This window comes from Amphiura filiformis, chromosome 18, assembly GCF_039555335.1.
Source record: "Amphiura filiformis chromosome 18, Afil_fr2py, whole genome shotgun sequence".
NCBI classification, from domain to species: domain Eukaryota; kingdom Metazoa; phylum Echinodermata; class Ophiuroidea; order Amphilepidida; family Amphiuridae; genus Amphiura; species Amphiura filiformis.
In genome coordinates this window covers 1,032,114-1,060,100 of record NC_092645.1, presented here as the reverse complement: position 1 = coordinate 1,060,100, position 27,987 = coordinate 1,032,114, and the positions used below count along the sequence as shown (strand labels likewise).

General features: G+C 38.4%; 1 protein-coding gene across 3 annotated transcripts; it reads left to right on the top strand.

Annotated features, from left to right (window-relative positions):
* Positions 1–11: 11 nt before the first annotated feature.
* LOC140139728 (inter-alpha-trypsin inhibitor heavy chain H3-like) lies at positions 12–27,987 on the top strand. 3 transcript variants are annotated; one of them, XR_011857173.1, is made up of 15 exons: positions 12–791; positions 3,151–3,231; positions 4,510–4,676; positions 7,972–8,082; positions 12,772–12,910; positions 13,574–13,846; positions 15,211–15,499; positions 16,397–16,662; positions 17,460–17,744; positions 18,791–19,085; positions 20,096–20,188; positions 20,784–20,897; positions 21,479–21,868; positions 25,201–25,621; positions 27,599–27,987. XR_011857173.1 is itself a non-coding variant. In XM_072161433.1 (14 exons), the coding sequence occupies exons 1-14, from the start codon at positions 663–665 to the stop codon at positions 25,419–25,421; spliced, it is 2,853 nt and encodes a 950-aa protein (XP_072017534.1). In that variant the 5' UTR covers positions 12–662; the 3' UTR covers positions 25,422–25,694. The 3 variants fall into 3 exon arrangements, 1 of the variants encoding a protein (XP_072017534.1); XR_011857172.1 differs by having other exon boundaries at positions 25,201–25,672; XM_072161433.1 differs by lacking the exon at positions 27,599–27,987 and having other exon boundaries at positions 25,201–25,694.

Here is a 27,987-nt window from a genome sequence, read left to right as displayed (position 1 = left end):
TCTACGATTCATTGTATGTGTATCTCACGAGATATTAATGTACTACACACCGTTTCATGGACGTGTAAAACGTTGAACTACCTAATGCATGGGTCATACTTTGCCACTCTGGAATTGTGATTATGGTGTACAATAGTAAGACTGAAAGACATGCTGTCATTGGCGCCGCCGAGCATCAGCGTTAAGAGAAAACTTAACACAATGCTCAAGCCCCGGCTCAAGCTTACTACAGTTAAGAACATTTAAGGACATTTTTTAAGTTGAACAGTAAGGCTTCGATTCGGAACCACTGTCTGTACACCACAAATTTTCAGTGTCAATTTGCTCATTTATTCGTTCGCAAATACCTGAGGCGCAATATAGGGATTGCGGATTGGACTGTACAACTCGTAGCCAAATGAGAACCACGTTTTCAAGTGATGTTCGCAAAACCTGGAATCGCCACTGATCATGCTGATGCACCATTAGCCTTTATTATCACAGCTCCTGTTATCTCTTTAGTTTTATCTCTACCATATGTTCGACTGTTCAGGTGGTGTGAAATCTTGTTTAAGGTTCATTGATTGGAATTATTTACATTGGAATCTGAATCTGCAGGCACTGACTACACTATCCACCTGAGTCAGGAGACTATTAAACCTATAGCCTACTATTTTCCAAACATGAAGTTTTCGAAGTTATCGTGCTTATTGATAGTTTATATATTCTCTTTATTGCGATTTGCAAATGGTGCTGCCTTTGTAGCTTTAGAGGATGACTTACTTCAAGATGATATCGACAATTTTCTTCAGGTGAGTCTGGGAATAACGTAAGGGTTCTATATTGCTATAATAATTGTTATTGCATTTATGCATTTTAGGCACTGGATATAGTACGCGCTCCATGCAGCATATATTATGGTATCAAAATTTATCTTTAATAATATAATATTAATTGTCATTACATTATGTATTAGACACTGAATATAGTACATGGCAGCATATATTGGTATCAAAATCGGGAAAGTTTTTTGTCACAATATTATGAATAGACATTTGTTCCAAACGTTCATGGTTATGATCCATTCTATGAATGTTTATACTATATACATGATATACCCGTGCAAAAGAGAAAAAGGAAGTAGCACAACATTTCAGTAATATCGCCTGTAAGGGGTGGTGCAATAATTATGTGTACCCCCGGGGGTGAATTATAGGGGGGCAAAGATTTTTGGCAGGCCAAAAGGGGGGGGGCAAGCATTTTTGGCAGGTCGAAAGGGGGGTCAAAAGAGGGGGCAAGCAATTTTGGCACAGATATTTTGGGCACCGTTTCTATATTACGCCCTAAAAGGCGTAGGAAAACGTTACGAACACCGTCAAATATGCAAAATTTCCTGCTCGCTGCGCTCGCATTATATGTTAAGACAATTTAAGGTTTTAAATTCGGGTTCCCCAAAATCTTGCATGTGTAAGGGGGGGGCAAAGATTTTTGGCACGTCAAAAGGGGGCAAAGTTTTTTGGCACGTCGAAAGGGGGGGCAAAGGTTTTTGGCACGGCCAAAGGGGGGCAAGCGATTTTGGCAGACCATTTTGAGAATTCACCCCCTGGGGTACACATAATTATTGCACCACCCCTAAGCAGTTGGACACACAATGGGTGCTTGTAGCAAAGCTGTATGTATAGTGTTAATCGCACCTTTTTTCAAAAATATATATAGTTAAGGGGTACTACACCCCTCGTTAAATTTGTGTGTATTTTTGCATTTTTCTCAAAAACTAATAACACAGACAAGACAAGCGGTTCAGTATATATGATAGGAAATGAGGTACATCCTAGCGGTACCTCATTTCTTATCATAAATAACGAACCGCTTGTCTTGGGTCACTGAAATTCCAGTGTAGTAATTGGATTCCTTGCCCCTATAATATACATAACTTTTGTTACCAGTGTATTATTATTTTTGAGAAAAATGCAAAATAGTCACAAATTTACCACAGGGGTGTAGTACCCCTTAAAAATGTTTCTTTAACTATTTACATTTATTTCAAAGTGGTAAAATCAACTTTACGTCAGTGTTAATCGCACCTTTTTACAAATATCTACTTTTTAAAGATATTTTATTTTTAATTTACATTTTCAAAGTGGTAACTCAGTTTATTATCGACTTTGATGAACCTGTATTTATGTAAACATGTTTAGGCATTAGGCTATTCAGTTAAAATTTACACACCCACTGTAAAAGATATGAGTTAAATATCCTACGCAGGGAGTGTAAATTTAAAATCGGGTTACCAGAATGGGGTCTCGCTCAATTTGAAATCTACACCCCCTATGTGGGAGATTAAGGTAATATCTTTAATAGGGGGTGTATGGATTTCAATTGCAATATCCCAATAATATGTTTATTAAGCGACAATCAACAGTTTTATTATCTTTATTTACGATGGCTACCTGATCCTTTACGGTAATAAAATGAATAGCACTAAAGCGCAAAATATACATTATTAAGTTTATTATCAATTTCAACATACACCTATCTAATGAAATAGCACTCTACAACCCATGATGATGATCTTAATCAGAAGATCAATATTGACACGGCCTATAACATAACATAGATAACGATAGGTTCAAGTGAATGATTATTGCTCTGGGAATCGCTTGAAATCGTGCTATACTTCTGGGGTCATGAATACTCCGAATATTCGACATATGTAGAGTTTGCTCCACCAGAGACCCTCCCTTGAGAAGTAAAATACATGGAAATTTACGTGGCTCGTTTGCGTGATGTTAAAAAACAGATAGAAAAGCAGTGCAGCTGATATTATGCATAGAAATAATCACATTGGCAAAGATATTCTAATGTGATATTATTTAAACGTTTACGAAATATTTTGCAGAAATGTCTGTCAACAAAATAATATTGACTTGTTTTAAATGTTGCTGTGGTGTTTTGTCATTGTAAAACATTTCAAAAACGTTTTCATGACTTTTTTTTATATAACCCGATTTTTTAAATGTTAAAAACGTTTTGACCAAAACCAAAACACGTGTTAAACACTTTTTAAAAAGATGTTTGTGTTTGCCGGTTATTACGTTTGCACGTTTAACCATCGTATTTCAATTATATCTTCATATATTTTTGTCATTTACTTTAAATGTTTTCTTACAGCGAGCTCGTCGTAATGCAATATTTGGGTCTGGTGATGAGGAGAATGGGTCTAGTGATAATGAAAACAGTGTGATATCGACTGTAAGTTTTATGTTTACTATTCACCTTTTATAATGGTTGTCTTGAATGAGGTTCTATTCGCAAAGAGCGTGTTGTGTTACGCCTGTCAATCAAACGTGTGCTTTGATTACTGCACACGCAGGGGCAGATCCAGGAATTTTCAATAGGGGCGCCGACCACCGCCGCGGCTCGGCGCCCACACAAAGCCAGGCGCCGCTGTGCAAAAATGCCCAGATTCGGGCGCCGCTCTGAACTGTCAAATTTAAGGGGGCACACGCCGGGTGCGCCCCCTCTAAATCCGCCCCTGGCTACGCTTTGCAACAGCATTCTGGCGCATTGCTAGAAAAGCGCGAAAAATAAAAATGCAATTTTGCGCATGCTTTTGCAGGGAGAACCTACTATTATGTATAAAAGATATTTCAAATACTGTAAATTTTGTTCATTTTGAACAATTCCTAAGTTTTTGACTCACGTTTTAGTGACGTTTCACCACTACACTAGTGGCTTCATCAGACTGGCAACTCATCACATCTGATTGTTTCCTTTTATGGGTAACAGGAGACACCGTAGAGGGCGTGATGAGTTGGCCAAAGATGTTGTTGAGTGCGTAGGCCCCTCGTCCTTGTTTAGAGTGTCATATCCTTTTCTGCGGATCCAAATGGCTTCCTTGAGCCACCTGGTAGTCTTTTCAGCTTCACGATCAATGACTTTGGATTCCTCCCAATGAACTTGTATTCCTAATGAACTTGTTCAAAAAAGAAAAGATATTTCAAATATTCTCAATAACCTTGAGAATTGCCAGTAACATTGTGATTTGAGAATATTCGCAATAGGTTTTGGAAAACACGGTGGACTATAATAATGACACGTATATGATTTAAAATGTAACTATAATGATAATGTGGTTTATTTAAAAACAATAGGCTGATGATTAAAACTATAATTTGCACAAATTCCCTGGGGCAAAGTTGTGCACAGTATCAGCGTTGTCGCATGTAACTTTTGCGTATCATGATACACTTTCAGGTCTTAAATGAATATCTGCAGTTGTTCATGCTGATGCTCAAACCACTCCTATAATTGTCACTTTTCTAGCTTTGGTGGAGTGACCATCGATCGGATATCATTATAACGAAATAACGATGAAAAGGGTATCACGTGATTGTCAGATAACGAAAGTGATGGCAAGTTGGGCGTGATATCAATGTTCACGCCGTCAACGGCAGGAAGCTGCCAAGTATAAGAATGGTCTATAGTCTTACTTGTAAACAACAACTTATTACTTCTTCCCATTTTCAGATTCCCGATAAACCCCAAGTATTAAAATTCCACGTCCAATCTCGCATTACTGGACGATACGCAAGCACAGTCATTACCAGTAAGCTTCATAACTGGAAGAATGCATCAGCTGAAGCTGAATTCCCGCTCACGCTACCCGAGGAAGCATTTATCAGTGACTTCTTTATGTAAGTATGTTATGTTTATGTTTGTTGGTGTGTGGTGATGTTTCATGTATTTGTTAACTAATATAAGTGAGGACATTATTGTATTCTACATGTACAATGTGAGGACAGTAAAAATGTGAGGACAATTTCGATGCTGTCAATGTCACTGGGCTTTCTTACCCTGCGGAGCCTTTTATATTGGAACTCACTTTGAGTATTTAGTCGTCGCATAGGAGTCTCCTGGCCTAAAAAACGCCCACTAACCGTTAAATTTGGATATTCAACTAGATTACCCCGCAGGGCAACAAAGAACCACGAACCGCGAAATATACATCCAAGAAGCTACTATAAATTAGCCCCCGGTAGTAAGCAGGGCTTGAAGAATGAAGGAATTATGGGGTAAAAGTTTTAATAGAATATATATTCTATTGGTGTCAAGGTCACTGGGCTTTTCCGATTGCACGTCTACAGCGTATTCAGAACACTGCTGCGCGCTTGGTCACTTTAACTAGAAAGAGATCTCACATCACTCCAGTTTTAAGAGAGTTACATTGGCTGCCGGTTGGTTACAGAATTGTTTACAAACTGTTGCTCATTGTTTTTAAATCACTAAATGATCTTGCACCAGAATATATCAAATGTCTCCTCCAACCATATAACCCTCCTCGTATGCTCCGTTCTAGTGACAAATCGCTTCTCTGCGAACCCCGTTCAAAACATTCATGGGGGATAGGGCTTTTCAATTGCTTCACCACGTCTCTGGAATACTCTGCCAACCCACATTAAACTAAGTACATCTTTAACACAGTTTAAAAGTTCTTTAAAAACTCACTTAATGAAAGAAGCATTTTACTGATGTGCATCACCATATTTTGTTCACCTGTTGATTGTTGTTCATGTGTAGATTAAGTTGTAATGAAAATTAATTTTTATTTTGTAGTTTAAGTTAATCTTTGTATCGCGCCTTGAGCGCCATTGATTTGGTGGAGATGTGCGCATTAGAAATTCACATTATTATTATTATTATTATTATTTTCCTGCCTGGCCTTTTATATTGGAACTCACTTTTATATTGGAACTCACTTGGAGTGTTTAGTCGTCGTATGGAATTTGGTAACACGATGATTTCAAGGAAGTTTTTACTGATGAGAAAGAGGATACAACAGCAGCAACCTCCTCCCAGACCTCAGACCAGCCCTGATATATGTTTATGCTTTAAAAAAATGTGACTGGACGCGGCGAATCAGCCGTAAAGTCGGCCCCGGTCAATTTTGTTTTATTTCGTGTTTAGAAAATATATACCATAAGCTTTAAAATGGTATATCATTTGACTTCAAACGATATCCAAAAGCGGGGTTATGATTTGTTGAACTCTGTTCCTTCGACAAAATTGTATTTTTATCGGTTCTACATGTATCTCTTTTTCTACATTTCTGGTAATAAATATCCAACAGTCATAATTGGCGGTCATTTCAAATCATCCCCAAGTCAACGAGGTTCAGAAATATCCTCTCATTGTTCATTGTTGATTATACATACCTAGACAAAATACAATGCTTTGTTATCTACCACTTGAACAGGATTTAGCCAAAGCAAACAAAGACAAGAACTATTCTATAGAAATAGGTAGAAGCTTATTATCTTCTTCAGCAGTAGTATTATTGATTGATTTAAACAGCGTTTGATAAGATACTTGTCGCAACGAATTGATACACCTATGAATACGACCTTCACATACATTTTACCCTTTAACTCAGAATACAATTTGCCGAGTTTACGGCTGATTCGCCGCGTCCACTCACAAATGTGCTTTAAATTGTATGACATACCGTCGCGACGGCATGTCAACCAGTACACAATGCATGAGAGGCTAAATACCACGGCTTTCATAGCCTAAAAACCCAGAAAGGGTTATTTTCAAACACACAAAAACGCGAATCTCGCAGAAGCAAACGCTTTTCTACGTACAGACAGTGTGGGCCAAAAACAACTTTACCCATTTTAAAAGTTTTGTATCTCAAAATTGAAGAGTCTGCTGCAAATTGTTTTCACATATTCGTAAAAACATCTTCTTAAGAGTATTTGGTGAAAAAACTATTCAAAAATGTATTAAAATAAAAACGTGACGCTAGTTGTAAATCAAAGGTTCAAAATTAACTTTGTCCACGCGAAAGCCTACTAGATGTCGCGTCGCATCACTTGCAATAGCGAATTCGATAGAGAATGAGAAAGACTCAGTATACGCACAAATTTGTTCAGCAATTTTATATAACACAATCAAATAAATCAATCATAAACAATTTAAATGTCAAGCTACTCGTCATGATATGCAGCTTTCATGCTGCAAAGATATAAAAACAATGCTCTTCAAATATGCACAAAGCAAGTGTATCCTCAGACCTCATTTTTTTGTCATTATGAAATGTTATCTACAAGAAAGTTAGAAGTTATTGCACTTATTGCGTTCGTGGTATTTTTGACAAATTGTTGCATCGACAACTGACTCTGGGGTTAGCTGCAAGTTCCCTTTGAACCGCAGTTTGCAGCTGAACGGTCAGTTCTTGGATGTCCACTCCGTGCTTTGCATCTATTCATCACACTTCCGAGGTTGTGAAAGTTGTTCGTAGTAGAGTTGTGGTATGTTTCGGCGGGACTCTTACGGGAAACAAATCCGAAATTGACGCTGCACTTCCAAAAAGCTTTCTGTTCTTAAGTATACCTCTGCCATAAAAGTTCTCTGTTGTGTTGTGAATTGCCTTATCTCGACACCTTGCAAACCTATTTAGAAATAAGCCACGCAGTCACAAAATACACGAAGGCCTATTTAAAATTCAAGAATCACGCCAGATGAAATAATGCTAATTATTGGTCAATGACAGGAGTGAAGTTCGAGTACATGACAAGTAAATGGGGATTAAAATCGATTGTATTTCTTTCATGCATGTAAAACAATCATCACTTTTCAAAGACAAGCCAAACGTGTTTACACGTACATGTATGCCTAAAGCATATGTATGCCTTACTCTTAGCAATCGGACACATCCCATTGAATTACGTGTGGACAAAGTGGTTTTTGACCCTCTGGCGTAAAACTAGCACCATTTTGTTGATTTAGCTTCTTTTGCTTTCATTGCTTCATCACATACTTTTAGAAAGATATACATTTAGAATATGTAACAAAATCATGAATAGCTCTTCTACAATTCGAGCAACCACCCTCTGAAATTGGGTAAAGTTGTTTTTGGCCCACACTGTATATCTGTCTGTTTTTCTTGTTTGTTAATAGTTTCTTGTGACAAAAATATTACAATTTCAGGATTGTTGGCGGGACAATTTATAGATCTGAAGTGAAAGAAAAGAAAGAAGCGCAGAAGAAATACGACAAAGCAAAGAAGAAAGGGCAGACAGCGGGACAGGTTAAACAAAAGTAAGAGTAATGGCGACTAGATGTGTCTATATGTCATTGTAATTATTGTAGTCTTTTGACATACACAGCAAACTGTTGAAAAATGTGTTGAATAACGATGTAAATGTTAATGTTGTTGAAGAAATTTAACCAATGTTTAACAAATTATATGCTATGTACTGAGCTTGGTCCAACATTCAACTGTTGTCATGTTTGTACTAAGCGTTTACACAACAAAGTTTAATTGTCATACGGTAATTACTTACATTGGGTTAAAATTGAGAAAGGGCTCTGAGATATCTCGCAAAAATATCAAATTAGATATCATTTCCTTATTTTGATAGTTATAAAGAATGCTCAAAGACCCTATCGAGTAGTAATTTAGAGACAAAAATCTCCAATATTTAAAATAAGAGTCATTGTGTGAACACCGCGTTAAGCTTATCTGTCATTTAACATTGTTGTGAATTAAAGTTCTGTATCTGGTATCTGAACTGTATTAGAAATAAAAGGTAATGCATGATCCTTTACACGCAAATAACGTGTCCGAGGCAGTAAAAACGTAAATATTGGGTGAGGCGCAGCCGAACCCATTATTTAAACGTTTTTACTGCCGAGGACACATTATTTGCGTGTAAAGGATAATGCTGCACCCTTTATTTCTATTCTATTACCACAAAATAGTGCGATTTAAAGAGAAAATATCACATTTTTTGCCCAAATATTTCAAGTTGTTTACCTCAAGGTGGAGCGCCTACGCGTAGCCAAAGCGTAAGTGATAGCGAGTATTGCAGAACACGTTACCAAGCGTAATGTTTTGCGTAGAATGCGTAGACGCTAATATACAATGATATACTGCATCACGCTTTGCTGTGCGCTGTGACGCGAGAAGAACATAAAGTTCATTGCCCTGGCCTCTTTATTGCTAATTAATGGTCTTTCACGTGACGCGTTTCAACAAATCAAAGTGCGCGATTTTGAATAATGGGTCGTGGGGGTAATAGAATTTATAATAAAATTCTGTATCTGGTACTTTATTTCAAAATCGTAAATGTATAAACGAACGACGCGGAATTAAACTGATCTATTTCAGATGCTGATTAGTGTAATGGACAAACAGTGTGTACATGTTAAAAACTGGGCTTCAACCAAAATTGAGGGCGCAATATTTGTAAAATATTTTAAAGCGGTGGTTATAATTTCAAAATTGATGTTTGGATGTTTACTCTTATCTCTTCAGTATTGGTTTTAAGAGTGCAACTTCAAACAATTTTTCCAAGCTCAATCGCATTAGGTTATTCCAGAAAATAAGTACACACCCCCTATAATGGAGTACATTATAACCTTTCATTAAAAGAAATGTCTGGATTTCTATGTTTGCTTGTAACTGAAAACGACTGGACTAACTTGTATATAGTTACCAATGTTACTGGGAAAAGTTTGGAAATGCAAGTACGGTTAGAAAAGCTTTTAAAGTGTTGCGATTTGGTAGTTCACAGCATCTAGCGAATGGTAGTGAGCTTTGACAAAAATGTCATTAATCATTTCATATATAGATATATCTTTGAAGGTCCTGTGGTTCTTGTTAAGAGGGCTGAAACGACAATACTTTTGTAAAAACGTACATAACTCTTTAACAACAATAAATCAAACAAGTTTTCAAAGTTTATAAATGATTAGTATTATGAACTTTTGCAAAAACATCAAAGTGTTATTATTCAATAATATATTGATTTACAGATAATGAAATGAATGACAAATCACAGAATGGTCAAAATGAACTTCTAAAATTGAGGATTTCTGATTTTTAGCTATTTGTCTGGTGCATTTTTTCACCTTTGGACAATTTAAAAGTCTGGCTTTCCAACAATCATGACTGGACAAAAAGACCATAAATCCGAACTCCTCTATTAGGTGGGGATCTACTTTCTAGAAAAGCCCATTATCAATAGATTCCATTTATCCCATTATCATTCAATGACAGATATGTCATAATTAGAACCAGCAGCCAATATCTGCAGATTTTAGCTCGAATTTAAGACCTTATTTTGTTGACATTGTTCAAAAAATGAACACATCAAAAAACCCAGGAAGATGCTAATTAAAAGATTACATGCCCTAATGATTTGTACACAAAACGTTCTCAAATATTGATTAGCGTGTGAAAACTAGCGTCATGCTCTCTTTGATTACAGCAAATGTGCAACCTTTGATTTCGTTTCTTCCTTAGATCTACTTACTTTTTCAGCCATTATCAATCCACTGCAGGATGAAGGCCTTAGCATGATGTCTCCATGTGTCTCTGTTTTGTGCTTATTGGTACCAGTTCACTTCTCCCCAGTAGTTTTGCAGCTCGTCCATCCATCGCTTCCGTTGGCGTCCTCTATTTCGCTTCCTCCCATAAGGTGTCCAATGTGTGAGTGTTGAGCTCCAACGATTGGCTTGTCTGCGGCTGAAATGGCCAGCCCAGGTCCATTTTCTGCTTTTGATGGTTTCCAATATGTCTTGAACTTGGGTCTGCTCCCTGATCCATTTGTTGGTTTTCCTGTCCTTGTAGGTGATGTTTAATATACTTCTTTGTTGTGCTGGGCTGCTGCCAGGTTTCTTTCCATTTTTGATGTTAAAGTCCATGATGATTCTGCCCCATATGAAATAGCTGGGAGGATGCATTGGTTGTAGACCTTTCGTTTAAGGCATATTGGAAGATTGCCTTTCATGATGGTGCTGTATCTTCCAAAAGCTTGCCACCCGGCTTTAATTCTCCTTCGAATTTCAGAGTTTTGGTTTTTGTCTCGAAGAGAGAAGCGTTGTCCAAGATATACACATACCTGCTCAATTTCAACCCCTTTTACTTTCACTATCTTTGGGACTGTTTCTAATCCTATCATGACCTTTGTTTTCTTCATATTCATTTTTAATCCGGTTACCCTGCTTGCCTCGTCCAACTCTTGCAGCATTGCCTCAAGTTCATTTAGGTTGCTTGATATTGTGACAATGTCATCTGCAAAGCGTAAGTGGCTCATGTGCTCTCCATTTATGTTGATTCCTTTCTTGCTCCAGTTGCGTGTTTTGAAAATTCCTTCTAGGGTGGCTGTAAAAAGCTTCGGTGAGATAGTGTCCCCCTGACGCACGCCCTTCTTTATCATAATTCTGTCACTGTCTTTGTGCATTTTGACTGTGTTGTAGCAATCTGAGTAGATGTCTTTGAAGATCTTCAGGTATGCATTGTTGATTTCTTGTTCTTTAAGTGCATTCAGAACTGAACTGGTTTCAACAGAATCAAATGCCTTCTCGTAATCTATAAAAGCTACGCAGAGTGGAATGTTATACTCCTGGCATTTCTCCTTTAGTTGGTTGATGGTGTGGATGTGATCCATGGTTGAAAAGCCTTTCCTGAAGCCTGCCTGTTCCCTTGGTTGATTTCCGTCCAGGATGATTTCAAGTCGGTTTGTTAGTAATCTTGTGTACAGCTTGTACAAGTTTGAGAGGAGACTGATGGGTCTATAGTTCTTTAGGTCTCGCTTGTCCCCCTTCTTTTGCAAAATGATCATAGTGGCTTCTTTCCACTGATGTGGCACTCTCCCTTTTTGCATACATGTTGTATACAGCTTTGCTAGCTCTTTGGTTATGATGTCCCCTCCTTCTTTGATTGTGTCGATGAGCACATTGTCCGGTCCAGGGGACTTTCCTCTCTTCATTTGGTTTTCAGCATGCTGTACCTCTCAATTTGTGACATTGGGTATATCTTCTTGTGGTTCTCCTGGTTCATCTGTTTCTGTGTCACTGGCGTATAGTTGTTCATAGAATTCTTCTATCCTTTTCAGAATTTCGTCTTGGTCTATGATTTCTCGCCCATTACCATCGAGGAGGCTTGTAATTTTCTGTTTCCCCTGCGCTAGTTTCTTATATGTTTTCTTCAGACTTTTGTTTTCCTCAATTGTGGATTTGATCATCTTGGTGTTATAGCTCCGTATATCTTCTCTTAGCTTTTTCCTGATTGTCTTGCAGGTTTCTGTATATTCAACCCGCTGTATGTTTGTTCCCTCTGCTTTCATCGATCTTCTCTTCTCCATGAGTGTTCTGGTCGAATCTGATATCTTGGTTTCTCGAGTCTTTGGTTTCTTTCCTGCAATATCCATGGCCAGTTTTTGTGTTGTTTCCACTATCTGGTCATTCCATAATTCTAGATCACCATTTCTTTAATTCTCAACCAATTTTAAACAAATAAGGTCTTTAAAGAGTACTGGCTACTTGTTTAAATTTTGACATAATTGTCTTTGTTTAGGATATGAAGAGCTTGTTTCAAAAACAATGTTATAAGTCCACAACCACATGTTTCTCATTTACTTGTGTAATACAATCACAATTACTTTGAACAGTTTGACATCAGCAACAATTAGTTGAACCATCAACAAGCCATTATTTACCAGTTATCATTATTTAACAGTGTTGCTTAACAATATGCAGACTGTTCTCATTTGGGAATGCCTCACACAGTATTGTTACTGTGCATCCATCCACTGTTTGATTTGTAATGGTGCATCCAACTGAAATTACTATACCTATAGCATCACAACCCATTGCAATATCGCACAGGTAAATTAGAAACATGTGTTTGGAATCAAGCTCATCATATACAGATACAGGAAGAACATAACTGGTACCTTAATTATTTGGCATACTGTAACTATCTTTTCTGCTTCCTTACAGGAATCCCAAAGCCAGTGAGTTTGGTATTTCTGTGAATGTTGCAGCCAATTCATCAGTGACATTCAACCTCACATATCAACAGCTACTGAGTCGTAAGAATGGCGTCATACAACAAAAGATTAGCTCCGTACCTGGACAAGTAAGTTATGTTTAGGTGTGGCAGTATAAAAAGTATGTGATGGTGAATCTAACGAACAAGGACAGATCAATACATGATACAACAACTTTTACTATCATACAATAATGATCTGATACGCCCCTGACGAAAAAAACACACACAAAAACAATCAGCAGCAGATGTCACTAACAACATCAACTATAATAGCAACAGCAACACAACGACCAAATACAATACCATTACCAACACAACAAAAATATCGATGACCTACCAGTCTTCTCGTACGAATATTTAGACATCATTTTGCTCTCTGGAAGAGGGCAAAATTTGGGCAGTTCAATTGGACAGTTTAATGTTTAATTAGTAACTAAAGTAACTATCCATGTACAAAGTACTCACATTTTATGGTGACACGATGTTTCGAAACATACTTGTTTCGTTTCTTAGTCATGAGTGATGACTTTATCCAGCAACACTGGTGATGTTTCTAGGAAATGTAATATTTCTAGAATTTTTGTGCTTATTATTTTCTTGTGGTAGATACCGTATAACTACAAAGTAGATGTGTGCCTCACTGAAACTCATGGCATCACATTATTGGACGCAGGTTAGCAACACTGGTGGTGTTTCTAGAAGATGTAGTATTTCTAGAATTATTTCGTTTATTCCTTTTTTTTGTGGCAGATATTGGACAACTACAAAGTAGATATATACCTCACTGAAACTCAAGGCATCACATTACTGGACGCAGGATGGCTGAATAAAGGCTCCAGCCACTTGACCGCAAACTTATCCAGAAGTGACATGACCATAGTTACGCAATCGCATTTTAGAGCTCGCATAGTGTTCCAGCCTTCTCGTGCCCTTCAGAGGTTAGCAGGTGGTGATAGTGGGTTTAATAAAGATCTGGTTGTACAATATGACGTTAACCATGATCTCAGTGCTGGAAACCTACAGGTAGGTTTCCTTTTTATCATATGAGAACAATCTGCTGATTGGTTACAAGATTATTGTGATTTATTGAGCCAATCAGCAGCATTGTAAGAATCAATTCGAGGGTTGATAGCCAGGAAGGCTCAACTCACAATCACCTGCTCCCACAAAATGAGCATAAAGTCGCCAGGATACTATAGAAGATACAGTCCATTAATCATGACAAAACTCAGAGAAAACAAAAGACATTGTGATGTGGAGGAATATTGATTTTTGAAGATCAAAGCAAGTAGCCAACTTTATGCTCATTTTGTGAGAGCTGGTCAAAGTGAATTACGGCTTTCTGGTTCTGAACCCTCGAATTATACAGAAGAGGAGGATTGTGCTTAAATATTTAGAAGCTGTATTTTAATTGGTCACTCAGGTTTTTATATTACATTATTAACCAATGAGGAATGCTGTACCATGGACGGTGGATTAACTTGAGGCAAATTTTAGTGCAGGAGAAGCAATTTTGGGATAAATAAGTCAATAGATTATAGGATAATTAATGCAAATCACTTGTTGGTAGTGAAATTGTACAAAATAATGCATGAGTACTGAGATATTGATGCGTATAATGCACGAGCCCTGCAGGTAAGTAATGCGTTAGATGCATCAACATTTCAGTACAAGCGCCCATGCAATACACTCTTGCATTTTTCTAACGTTTGCTCTTGGTGGATATTTAAGAGTGTATGATGAAAATTTAAATTATGGTATCAAGTTAAATATGAATTTTAATTTTTCAATTTTAATCAGATAATTACTGTTTTGCCAAGCTAATACACCACAGCAAGGGGTTCGACCGATTGGTCGATTGTGCCATCTCTAACAATCACGCCAGCGTTGCGTGCCTTCGCGTATACGCGATAGAGCGATGCGATTGCATTGCATTGCATTGTCTTGTCTTGTCTTGTCTTGTCTTGTCTTGTCTTGTCTTGTCTTGTCTTGTCTTGTCTTGTCTTGTATTGTATTGCATTGTGTCGACCATAACAAGAATAAAGTCATTGATTCTATTTTCTTTGCAGGTAATGATGGTTTCTTTGTGCACTACTTCTTTCCCGAAGATCTTCCCCCAGTACGTAAGAGTTCGTCATTGATGTCAGCGGATCCATTCATTGTATGTGGTGTCCCGCAAGGATCGATATTAGGTCCACTATTTGAATCTATAACACTTTTCTTTGCAGGTGATGAATGGTTACTTTGTGCACTACTTCTATCCCGAAGATCTTCCCCCAGTACGTAAGAGTTCGTCATTGATGTCAGCGGATTATTCATTGTATGTGGTGTCCCGCAAGGATCCATATTAGGTCCACTATTTGAATCTTTAACACTTTTCTTTGCAGGTGATGAATGGTTACTTTGTGCACTACTTCTCTCCCGAAGGTCTGCCCCCAGTACGTAAGAGCGTTGTCTTCACCATTGATGTCAGCGGATCCATGTCTGGTGCAGGGAAACTGGAATACACCAAGGAAGCGCTGCTGGTTATATTGGATGACATGAGAGAAGGCGATACGTTTAATATCGTCACATTTGAAAGCAATGTACGCGTATGGAGGGACACAATGTTAGATGTTAGTCCGGATAATGTACAAGAAGCAAAAGATTTCGTTGGACAACTGGAACCTCTGTTCTGTAAGCAGTCGTTATCCTAAATGTACTACCGTAAAAACTTGATAGTTAGCATATGTGTTTACTATCGAGCACTTTTGAAAACATGAAATTGTACCAAAGTCTGGCGTTTTACCAACTGAGCTAATGGGGCTGAGACACATATTTGCAGGCTAACTTGTTCCTGTATAACTATGTGTATCGATGATTTGCTCAAACCCTTTACACTTTTGTGGATGGGGTCTTCATGCTTGCATGTTTTAAAAGCGCTCGATAGTAAACACATGCTAACTATCGAGTTTTTACGGTAGTTTGTCAAGTTCATACAGGAGTGGGTGTCCCCATATAGACCATTGGATCATGATATGTGGCACGACAATATAGTCAAAGAGTCTAATAAGCGAGATGCAGATCGAACGAATCTTATAAATGTATCAGTGATGACTAACAAGATAGCAACAGTTATATACAAAGCGCGTAATTGCGTTATTGCTTCGGTCTCCCCCAAATTGCTTTCGTCGTAAATCTAAATACACCAACAAACGCTACTGCATATTTCATTTCTCGACGCCACTTCATGTAATGAATACTGCGCATTCTCGACGCCTCTAACGTAGTTACAAGTAAATTATTTCACAGTGCGAACACCATAGATGTAGGAGGATAGTGGCGCTCCTGAATACTTTGGTGCTGATTTAAATATTTATCTTTTAGGCAAAATGTAAATGAAGTCGTCAAAGGTCCCTACGCATCATGCTTGACACTGCTTCTGTCTCGCAAAAAAAAATATTTATTTAAAGTAAAATAACGCTTCCTTCATGTGTGTATTGGAGTAACAAGTTTTCCTGTAGACGTTTAATTACAAATCGTAGCCGCGTACGTTTTTTTGTTGTTTATTTTTTTATTGTCGATTTTTTTCAGCCACTGATCTCCACGGAGGTATAATTAAAGGAGTCGAGATATTACGTAAACAAATGGAGTTCAATTTCGCCAATGGATATAGTAATGATGTATACCCAATGATAATCATGCTAACGGATGGTCAGCCGTCCATGGGTATAACAGAGCCAAATGAAATACGCAGTAATGTCAGGGAGGAAATCCGACGGGAGATGTCGCTGTTTACGTTGGGTTTCGGAAATGATGTTGATAGCACACTATTGGAACAGCTAGCTTTGGAAAATCAAGTAAGTTCTTCAGTAATATCATTTTTAAAGTAGTAGTAGCATCCGTTATCTAGGCATAAACATCCATACTGCAGTTACTATTCATTTTCCTATACACAATACACAGTGCTCTCACCATTGACGCGTGATATCTACAAACAGTGCATGTTATAGGTATAGGGCATTGCCTAGTTAACGTCACTGTGTGAAAAATAACCGGCCAATATGTTTTGTACTCTCTGAAATTCTAGAAAATATAGTTTTGTAACATGTCCTAAATTTTTAGCTAATTTAGATGTTTGGAAATATTCGCACTTTAGTTATTTAGTAAGGATGGGCACGCATGGCCTGCAAAATGTCCTGTGTAAATCGGATGCAACTTTTAGTGACGATCACTCATTTGTGGACCGCTCTCTTCCAAAGGGCATTAAAGCTAAACCACTTGACGGATATTTTCTGTACTTGATGTCAATCAAGAATAATGTATATATTACATGTAGGCTAAAAATGAGTAGGTGGGGTATCTGCAAATGTTCGTACCTCCCTGATATGTAAGTGACAAAAACAACTCCCATATCTGTCTATAACTTTGGTTTTTAGTGGAGCGAGCCAGGGGATTTGAAGTGGGTGATTATTGATTGGCAAGTGCCATATTTGGCCATAAGTACAGTCCACCATTCAATGTGGAGGATGGGCTTATCGATTGATTTTGCTAGAGTCATTTCCTGTTAACCAGGTTTAAGTACTGCAAAGGTCGAATCATGTTTGCTGTGCAGAATAACTGCACTATGTAAAATTTAATCTCATTCTTAATGTAGGGAGCCTTTCGGAAGATCTACGTGGACGGTTCTGCAGGTCTCCAGCTGAAAGGCTTCTATGATGAAGTGGCGACGCCATTACTCTACAATATTGACATCCAGTATACAGATAACGCCATTGACATCAACAGCGTTACGCAGACCAACTTTATAAGTTATTTTAAAGGAACAGAATTGGTTGTGGCGGGAAAATTAAGCAACGAAATCGATGTGCTGTCTGCTTCTGTTTTGGCATCTTCTAGACTAGACAATGAACTAGAAATGACTGTATCGACAAATACACAGGTAAGTTATGATATTAAAAGGTGAAGGGTTAAATTTGGCTTTCAGTTTCCAAAAGTTTCTCACTTCAGAAGTGGGGACATAATAATATAAATAATAATACACAATGTTTGGAAATACCACCTCAGACACCCCCTAGGTCGCATGCGCGACTAGATAGCCGCTCCGCAACCATTTATAACTTCTACGTTTGCCACTGATTGCCCCCCCCCCTCCACCAAAAATATAGTTCCGCCGTCGCTGCTACCTTATTGGAATATAAACTACTTGATGTTTTCCAGGCGATTTTCAACCAGAAAGCCAAGAAAGACCCTTGATTTTGACAGTTCGCAGCTCTCAAAGACCCACCACCTCAAAGTTCAAAGTTCCTGGAGAGCATACACCCCTCCACAGTCTTTGAAAACCCATTGTAAATAATTTATGTAGTACTTTGAATCACATACTTCACCTTTATGTTATCTACAAAAAATTACTGATTGCAAATGTTCTTTTCCTCAATTTTACCAATGAATTGAGCTATTTCAGTTGAAATTCATACACGCCCTCTGGAAGATATGATTTTGATATCCAGCACAGGGGGTGTAGATCTTAAAATGGAGTCATCCATTCAGGTAACCCCATTTGAAATTCACGCGCCCTGTGTGGGAGACTAAGGTCATGACTTACAAAATAGATGTGTGGATTTCAAACTGTAATAGTCCATTTTCTTTCCTTTGCGATGTTGTAATTAATATGCAAGGGTGAAATTAAGCGTGAGACGGGAGGCGTTTGGCCCCAGAAACTCTGCAATGGCCCCTGGTTCCATCTCATTTGTAGCGGACACTTATCTCACAAAACTTGCCCCCTGGATAGTTAACCAAAAATATCACATTTTAAAGCAAATAGTACTTACTTAACCCATCCAGCATTATCAGCAAACCTTTATTTTTATTGGCCCCTTCGTAATTGGAAGTGGCCCCTTGTTCCTCCAAATTTTGGTAAACCAGGGGCCACTTTTTTCTGCCGAAGTGGCCCCTGGTTCAAGCTCTCTTATTTTCACCCTTATGCAGGACACGTCAAATGTGCTATCAAACCGACATGCTGTGGATGATTTTGCTCAACAACTTTGGGCATATAAAACGATCAAACTACTATTGGACCAAATGAAAATTGCGACCGTTGAAGCAGAAAAAGCAGCTCTTAGGGATCGCGCCTTGGACCTGTCGCTCAAGTATCGCTTTGTCACACCGCTAACGTCACTTGTTGTTGTCAAACCAGAGGAAGACGAAACGAAACCTGGACCTGATGACGCGGTATCTGAGACAAGTAAAGAAGCTAGCCCTACTGTTGATCCTAGTCACACAGGTAAATGGTTGAAAGTTTGTCTTCACAAAATTGTTGTTCAGATTTTATTTAACCCTATCAAAACTATCTGCCGATTGGCTAAAATTAATATTGTGTCGAATTTTGAACCAATCAAGGAAGGTATTAATAACGTCCTCTGCAAATGCAAGTTTGACCATAGCCTAAATAGTTTAAAGCCTAGTCATAATTGGTTATTGAAATGAGCATTTCCAGTTATCAACCAATCAGAAATGCTGTTAGATGCCAATAGTGTCCAGGGAGCTAAATATTCTACTGCAGTATTTAAATACTCATTCCCTTTCATGACTTTATTATTTCCGCTATGTGTTACGAATAATGCTGGTTTCGTACTTTCTGCCGCTTGCCGCTGAGCGGCGTGACGCTTCACCATGCCACTTGCACTTGTCTGCAAGCGGAGCGGCACACCGCTGAGCGGCAGCGTCATGACTCTGAAAGCCACTGCGCTGCCGCTAAGCACCGCTCCAGAACGCCATCACTCCGAGTTGCTTTGAATTTAACTCCCAGCGGTGCTGCCGCTTGGGCAAAGCGGTGGAGTGATTGATATATCGACTTGCCGCTGGTGACCGCTAGCGTTTCTGGTGCGACTGCGCAGTGAAGCAAAATCATCTTCAGAGCGGCAAACGGCAAGCGGCAGGAAAGTATGAAACCATCATACCAGGGTTAATATAAACTGTCGCTGTATAAACATGAAGAGACGTACATGGTTCGCTGGGCGAAAGAAAAAAATAAAACTCTACAGTTAGTGGATAATTCCAGTTGAATCCATACACCCCCTAGGTGTAAGATATATCGGCTAATTACAATCGCCTAAATATTGCCTAAGTTGCTAATCCATGGGATGCTGTTCAGTAGCATTTGAATGGTGGTTCATGCTAATTTCATTCAGTTAGACAAAAAAGTTAACGCAATGAAGAGTATTGTTTGTTTTGTTTTCGATTATCGTTGAACTATCTAAGCTTACCTTACATAAGATTATTTGCCGTTATCAGGTGGAGTACCACGCAAAGTTTCAAAAGGACGCGGAAGCAACAGACAAGGAGCAGGGAGAGGAGGAGCTACAGGAAGCCGTGGTGGAGGTTACGGTATGTGGTGTACTACCAGAGAAATCTAAAGAATTATAAAATGGAACAGACCTGCATGCGTCGCGTGTTTAGTCAAAATGCCCCCAGTTTGTGTCTATTATGTGAAATCGCAACCTCTTTTTATACGGTTGATCTCAGACACACATATTTCAATGGATAATCTGCACGTATGGACCACACGTATGAGGAAGTTAAATTCGCTGTAGCTGTATTAAAACGGACGAATTGTAGGAATCTGAACAGATAATCTGAGCTGATGGTAGTCATTACCATCTAGTCCTCATGCGTGACAACTCAATAACGTTGCAGTTGAATGCCCTAATTCTCCCTTCTGATAGTCCATGTGTTTCCTGCTTTGTTCAGTTAACAGTGATCCTTATTATCTGAGTGTAATCTTAACATTTTAATCCCCATGCGTGACAATTCGTTATTGCATCTTCGATGTGTTTCTTGTTTTCTTCAGCTGATAGTGATTCTCATTTTCTGATCCACATCCCTGCAGACGACCTGTCCATCTGAGCGTAATCTTTACATTTTAATCCCCATGTGTGACAATTCTATATTATATCTTCCATGTGTTTCTTGTTTTCTTCAGCTGATAGTGATCCTCATTTTCTGATCCACATCCCGGCAAACGACCTGTCGATCTGCTTTGATATCAGCGGTAACCATGGAGATGTCTTTAATTTGTTGACAGATGAAAATTTGGGTAAGGCAAATTCTAAAATGAATGTGGGATGTTGTACGCGAGAGGACAGAACAACCAGCATTACATGTTTATTAAATACTTTGTATACTATTACTGTTTGAGTATCATGTAATGCATTGAATGGAGGTTTGAGGATTGTAAAAAAATTGAACCCTGCTGCTTGTATACATTACTGTAAACATGGTAAACGAATATACTGTCCGTGTATACATTTGTGCTCATATACACTTCTTATGTTGCAGGATTTACACATTATTATGGTATAATTTAGGGCTGGATTGTACATTTTGGCTACTTTCTCTGTTAGAGTAATAGTTGAGTAGATGTAAAGCTGAATTTATACTGCATCGCTGAGCGAGCAATTGATATTTGACCAATGAGGTAGCGCGCTTTTCCCAACGTAATAAACAGCGCTCCACCTCATTGGCTAAAATCCAATCGCTATCGCTCAGCGATGTAGTATAAAGTCGAGAGTTGGGGTTAGAAGTAGAACTAGAAATTAGGTTTATGGCTTCCAAGTTGGAGCTAGATTAGGTTAGAGTGAAGCAAACATATCTTTATGTTTTGTTGTTCTTAAACAGGTATCAAAGTCCATGGCTCAATCATATCAACTGGCAAATCGTCCCCAGGTCACAAGCACAGCAGAACCTACTTCGGTAGTATGACTATATACATCAAAAGCCACACTATACTTCTCACTCCTTCACACATTACTATCGACAAAGATTTAATTCTACCATGGGACAACCACATCTCAGTTTCATTGGCAAGTTACGGAGTTACAGAGTTACAGAGTTACATAGTGTCCGTTACGGAAAGACGGAGAGTTGAGGTGCACAATGATGATGGCGGTGTTGTGCTCGTGTTTGTATTACATAAAGTAAAAGAGGATCATGAGTATAAAGTGGATCATCTGGGATTTTATGTGGATCAAGGGGAAGGATTATCTCCCGACGTACATGGTTTAATAGGTAAGATCGTTGGGCTATTCCACTTGAAATCCACACAATCTTATGGAAAACATGACCTTAATCTCCCACACTTACTCCATTTGAAATTTACACTCCCTGTGTGGAAGGTTAAGGTCATGTCTTCCAAAGCGGGTGTATGGATTTAAACAGGAATATCCCATTGCTTGACTGCAGAGGAATAATCAGTACAATTCTCAGTATTCGCAATAAGGGCGCCGCCAGCGGTTTGCGATGTAATCGTGATGTATCATGGGAAAAGGTCGACATCCAAGTCCGCGTAATACGAATATTACCATGCTATTACATAGGAACACGTGACAATATTTTTTTAGTTTGTCAATATAACGGTGTTACACGCGAATCGATACTCAATAATACTTAATAATGTGATTTGAAATGTGCACAATTAATTTTTTCTCTATCGATTTGCGTGTAATACCGTTATATTGGCAAACTAAAAATATTATCACGTGTTCCTATGTAATAGCATGGTAATATTCGTATTGCGCGGACTTGGATGTCGACCTTTTCCCATGATACATCACGAATACGTCGCAAACCGCTGGCGGCGCCCTTATTGCGAATACCGAGAATTACTAGACGCACGTGGTCTTAATTTTATTGATTTATAACTTTACAAATGCGATAGGCTTATGATCATTATTATACAGAATGGATTGTTATTCACCATCAACATATCATAATTTTGTCAGTGGCCTGTTAAACACATTACAGGTCTACCTCTGCATACATGTATCTTGCTAGTGAAATTAGAAACTGGAAAGTTTTATGTTCATGGTGATTAATATATTATTCTAAGACAATTAATAACAAAAGAGAAGTGCGCTATAAAATAATTTACACGATTACCGGAACAAAACAACATTTTTAATAGTTTTTAATACTAACAAATAGTATGCAATACGTCTATTTATTTCGATTCCAAATATAGTACTATCAAAGACTATATAAGCCTTATTTAATGTGTAGAAGAGGCTATACAATAGTTATACCCGGGGAGAACTCAACACAAATGACCATGAAGGTATATTCCTCTGGAAAGACCCCTGTTTATGGACCGCGCAGCTCCAAAAGACCCCTGAATTGTGCCATAGAGAGCGCTGAGACCCTTGATTATGATCATTTCAGCTCTGAAAGACCCCTATATTTCTCATTCCTCAAGTTGCTGGTTTTGCCACTTTCAAAAAAGACCATTGGTTTTGACAAAAGACCCGCGTTTAGCTGTTCGAAGCTCTAAGGGCGAATTTCTCGACGGGTGGCTTAGCAATTGGCTTGTCTAGCCTCAAGGCTTAAGAGGTCGTAAGACCAGGCTTAACTGAAAACGTATTTCCCGAAGCACGGCTACCATAACCTCTAGGCTTCGTTAGCCCGTGGGCCAGGCTTGTAGGATTAGCCCCAGGCTTCAGTAAAATTTGTATTTCTCGAAATCAGTCTTCTGTAGCCGTAGTCTACGCAAGCCTGTTAGACCAGGCTTACAGCGGCTTTTCTTGGCCCTGCCTCAGAGCAGGTCTTAGGTCGTAAGCCATGGTCTATTTCAATTTACAAATTATTTAAATTGTAACGCAAAGTGTATCTTTCATATTTTGATGGTCTTTCAATTAACATGAGTAAGCAGTCGCGTAACTAGGGGGAGCAGGGAGCTTCCCCCCATGGAAAAGGTAAATTAGGCCTACTTCTGAGAGTTATTAATTAACCTCATTATTTGGTCATTTTAACCTTAAAAACTCAATTTTTAAGGTTAAATAAATTGCATTTATCCCACTTCTGTACCATTGGCCTATATATCACCAGCTTTAATACCTTAAATATGGCATTTGTAACAAAAACATTTTTTCCAACCAACCCCCCCCCCCCCATGTCAAAAAGAAATCTACGCCAATGTTCCGGGGACACATTCCAAGCTGATCCCATAACTCCTCAGACCCACTCCACCCTTTACAAACCCAAACAGCATGCCTGCCCCTCATTTATTATATTTGCCCCTGCTTTCCCCCACCCCACCCCCAAATGAAAAATGAAAATATCTAGTTAAATTGTTCGATTTAGTTGAACATTTCAGCATTTTATTTTAGTGTTCATTTGAGTTAGTTGAATTTTTGCAAGCTGTTGCTATCATAAGACCTACTCATTTTGAATGATGGTTTTTTTTAAAAACGAATATAATTTTTTTTTATCATCATTCATCATCATCATCATCATCATCATCATCATCATCATCATCATCATCATCATCATCATCATCATATGAAGACCTATATGATACCACCTGTCCCTATCCAAGCCTTCATAGTTTGATACTCGTACTTTTCATAAGTAGGCCTATTACAATATTATTTTGGAGTGCCTATATTATACCAGGCTGGACATCAATTTAATACAATAGAAGAAGGACAAAATTGGTAAAGATACAGTAAATATTTGACACAAAACAATAATGCATGCAGTATTAAAACTGAATTTACGGATAAGATGCACATTATATTGCTATATCTTCTACTTAAATAATTATAAATATTGTACCAACAGATAACTTCATGTGAGATCTGAGAAGACTACTTATATCAGCAGTAGATAGCACGTTGGTTGCTTTCCTTTTTAGGGGAATCACAGATTCCTGTCCATTAGGCTTACAGTTTCATGAGTTTTACCCTTTTGGGGATGCAAAGAAAAAATCACGAGTATAAAGCATAGACGTATCATTCATACAAGTTGGACTCATAAAAAGTGAAGTGGAAATAAAATAATACATAAAAGACACAAAAAAGACACAATATTCTTGCATCAAGTTGTGTACGCTATAAGCCCAAGCACAAGACCGCGGGTCCAGGCTAGTCTTTGCGCCGGGAATATTGCGGTAATGAGACGGCAACCTTGTTAGTACGGTAAACTGTGAGGACGTCTGAGGACCACAGCTTATGTACATCTACCTCCAACAGCCTATACAATTAAGTCGCTGGTTGAAAGGGACGAGGTTGTCAAGCGTTAAGCCTGCAAGGCCACTAAGACTAGGATGAATTTGCGTTGAAGAAATCCGGCTAGAGTTCAGACTCGGGCTTCGAGAGCGGGCTAGGCTTAGTAGCCTCAAGGCCACCTTAAGACTACGGCTTAATAAGACTCCTGTCGGGAAACTCGCCCATAAAGACCTCCTTTTGTCTTTGGAAGCTGACGACGTAAAGACCCACCACCTTAAAACATCCACCAACAATTATAATGTGCCTCCTGGATAATTATACCCATCTTCCTTCAGATTATACAAACGAATCAAAACACAATTATATTTACATTTGTTACTTTTTCTTATTCATTTACAGGCCAATTTCAATACAAGAGCATACCTGTAGTCCCAGGAAGCATACAAATAAGTAAGGACCACGTAGTTACGGCAGAACTTAGAGTGATCAACAAACACGTAAAGGTATTGAAAAGAAAACGTCACAACTCTCTAACAAAAATACATCAGCCATGTTGGTTTACTAATAGCAATGGTAAAGGACTTATAGCGGGACATTATACGGACTATCTGATAAGGTAGCGATTATAAGGACTTATCGCGGGACATTACACGGACTATCTGATAAGGTAGCAATGGTAAGGACTTATAGTGGGACATTACACGGACTATCTGATAAGGTAGCGATGGTTAGGACTTATAGTGGGACATTACACGGACTATCTGATAAGGTAGCAATGGTAAGGACTTATAGTGGGACATTACACGGACTATCTGATAAGGTAGCGATGGTAAGGACTTATAGTGGGACATTACACGGACTATCTGATAAGGTAGCGATGGTAAGGACTTATAGGGCGAATTTCTCGACGGGTGGCTTAGCAATTGGCTTGTCTAGCCTCAAGGCTTAAGAGGTCGTAAGACCAGGCTTAACTGAAAACGTATTTCCCGAAGCACGGCTACCATAACCTCTAGGCTTCGTTAGCCCGTGGGCCAGGCTTGTAGGATTAGCCCCAGGCTTCAGTAAAATTTGTATTTCTCGAAATCAGTCTTCTGTAGCCGTAGTCTACGCAAGCCTGTTAGACCAGGCTTACAGCGGCTTTTCTTGGCCCTGCCTCAGAGCAGGTCTTAGGTCGTAAGCCATGGTCTATTTCAATTTACAAATTATTTAAATTGTAACGCAAAGTGTATCTTTCATATTTTGATGGTCTTTCAATTAACATGAGTAAGCAGTCGCGTAACTAGGGGGAGCGGGGAGCTTCCCCCCCATGGAAAAAGGTAAATTAGGCCTACTTCTGAGAGTTATTAATTAACCTCATTATTTGGTCATTTTAACCTTAAAAACTCAATTTTAAGGTTAAATAAATTGCATTTATCCCACTTCTGTACCATTGGCCTATATATCACCAGCTTTAATACCTTAAATATGGCATTTGTAACAGTTTTTTTTCAATCCCACCTCCCCCCATGTCAAAAAGAAATCTACGCCAATGTTCCGGGGACACATTCCAAGCTGATCCCATAACTCCTCAGACCCACTCCACCCTTTACAAACCCAAACAGCATGCCTGCCCTCATTTATTATATTTGCCCCTGCTTTCCCCACCCCACCCCCAAATGAAAAATGAAAATATCTAGTTAAATTGTTCGATTTAGTTGAACATTTCAGCATTTTATTTTAGTGTTCATTTGAGTTAGTTGAATTTTTGCAAGCTGTTGCTATCATAAGACCTACTCATTTTGAATGATGGTTTTTTTTAAAAACGAATATAATTTTTTTTTAATTTTTCATCATCATCATCATCATCATCATCATCATCATCATCATCATCATCATCATCATGAAGACCTATATGATACCACCTGTCCCTATCCAAGCCTTCATAGTTTGATACTCGTACTTTTCATAAGTAGGCCTATTACAATATTATTTTGGAGTGCCTATATTATACCAGGCTGGACATCAATTTAATACAATAGAAGAAGGACAAAATTGGTAAAGATACAGTAAATATTTGACACAAAACAATAATGCATGCAGTATTAAAACTGAATTTACGGATAAGATGCACATTATATTGCTATATCTTCTACTTAAATAATTATAAATATTGTACCAACAGATAACTTCATGTGAGATCTGAGAAGACTACTTATATCAGCAGTAGATAGCACGTTGGTTGCTTTCCTTTTAGGGAATCACAGATTCCTGTCCATTAGGCTTACAGTTTCATGAGTTTTACCCTTTTGGGGATGCAAAGAAAAAATCACGAGTATAAAGCATAGACGTATCATTCATACAAGTTGGACTCATAAAAAGTCAAGTGGAAATAAAATAATACATAAAAGACACAAAAAAGACACAATATTCTTGCATCAAGTTGTGTACGCTATAAGCCCAAGCACAAGACCGCGGGTCCAGGCTAGTCTTTGCGCCGGGAATATTGCGGTAATGAGACAACCTTGTTAGTACGGTAAACTGTGAGGACGTCTGAGGACCACAGCTTATGTACATCTACCTCCAACAGCCTATACAATTAAGTCGCTGGTTGAAAGGGACGAGGTTGTCAAGCGTTAAGCCTGCAAGGCCACTAAGACTAGGATGAATTTGCGTTGAAGAAATCCGGCTAGAGTTCAGACTCGGGCTTCGAGAGCGGGCTAGGCTTAGTAGCCTCAAGGCCACCTTAAGACTACGGCTTAATAAGACTCCTGTCGGGAAACTCGCCCATAGTGGGACATTACACGGACTATCTGATAAGGTAGCGATGGTTAAGACGTATACAGCGGGACATTACACTGTCTATTTGATATGGTAGCAATGGTAAGGACTTATAATGTAGGCGTTGTAACAAATTTATAATAAATGTGCCTTACAAAGACTTGTTTATAACAAAAGGTTGTTTATTAATTTTGGCGTTCAATACATTACATAATTTCCCTCAAAAACGTCTAATAGACATGGGTTGTTGCTTTATTCAGGTATTCAAATTTGCTCTTGGGTCAAGAAACAAGGAATTTTGATAGTAAAAAGTGAAAAGTTGATATCACAACAAAAAATAACAAAATTCTTTATGGTTTTAGTTTTAAATAATCTGGCCGGATAATTGTATCAATAAGTGAAACATTTTGGAAAAATTTTGTAGTAGGC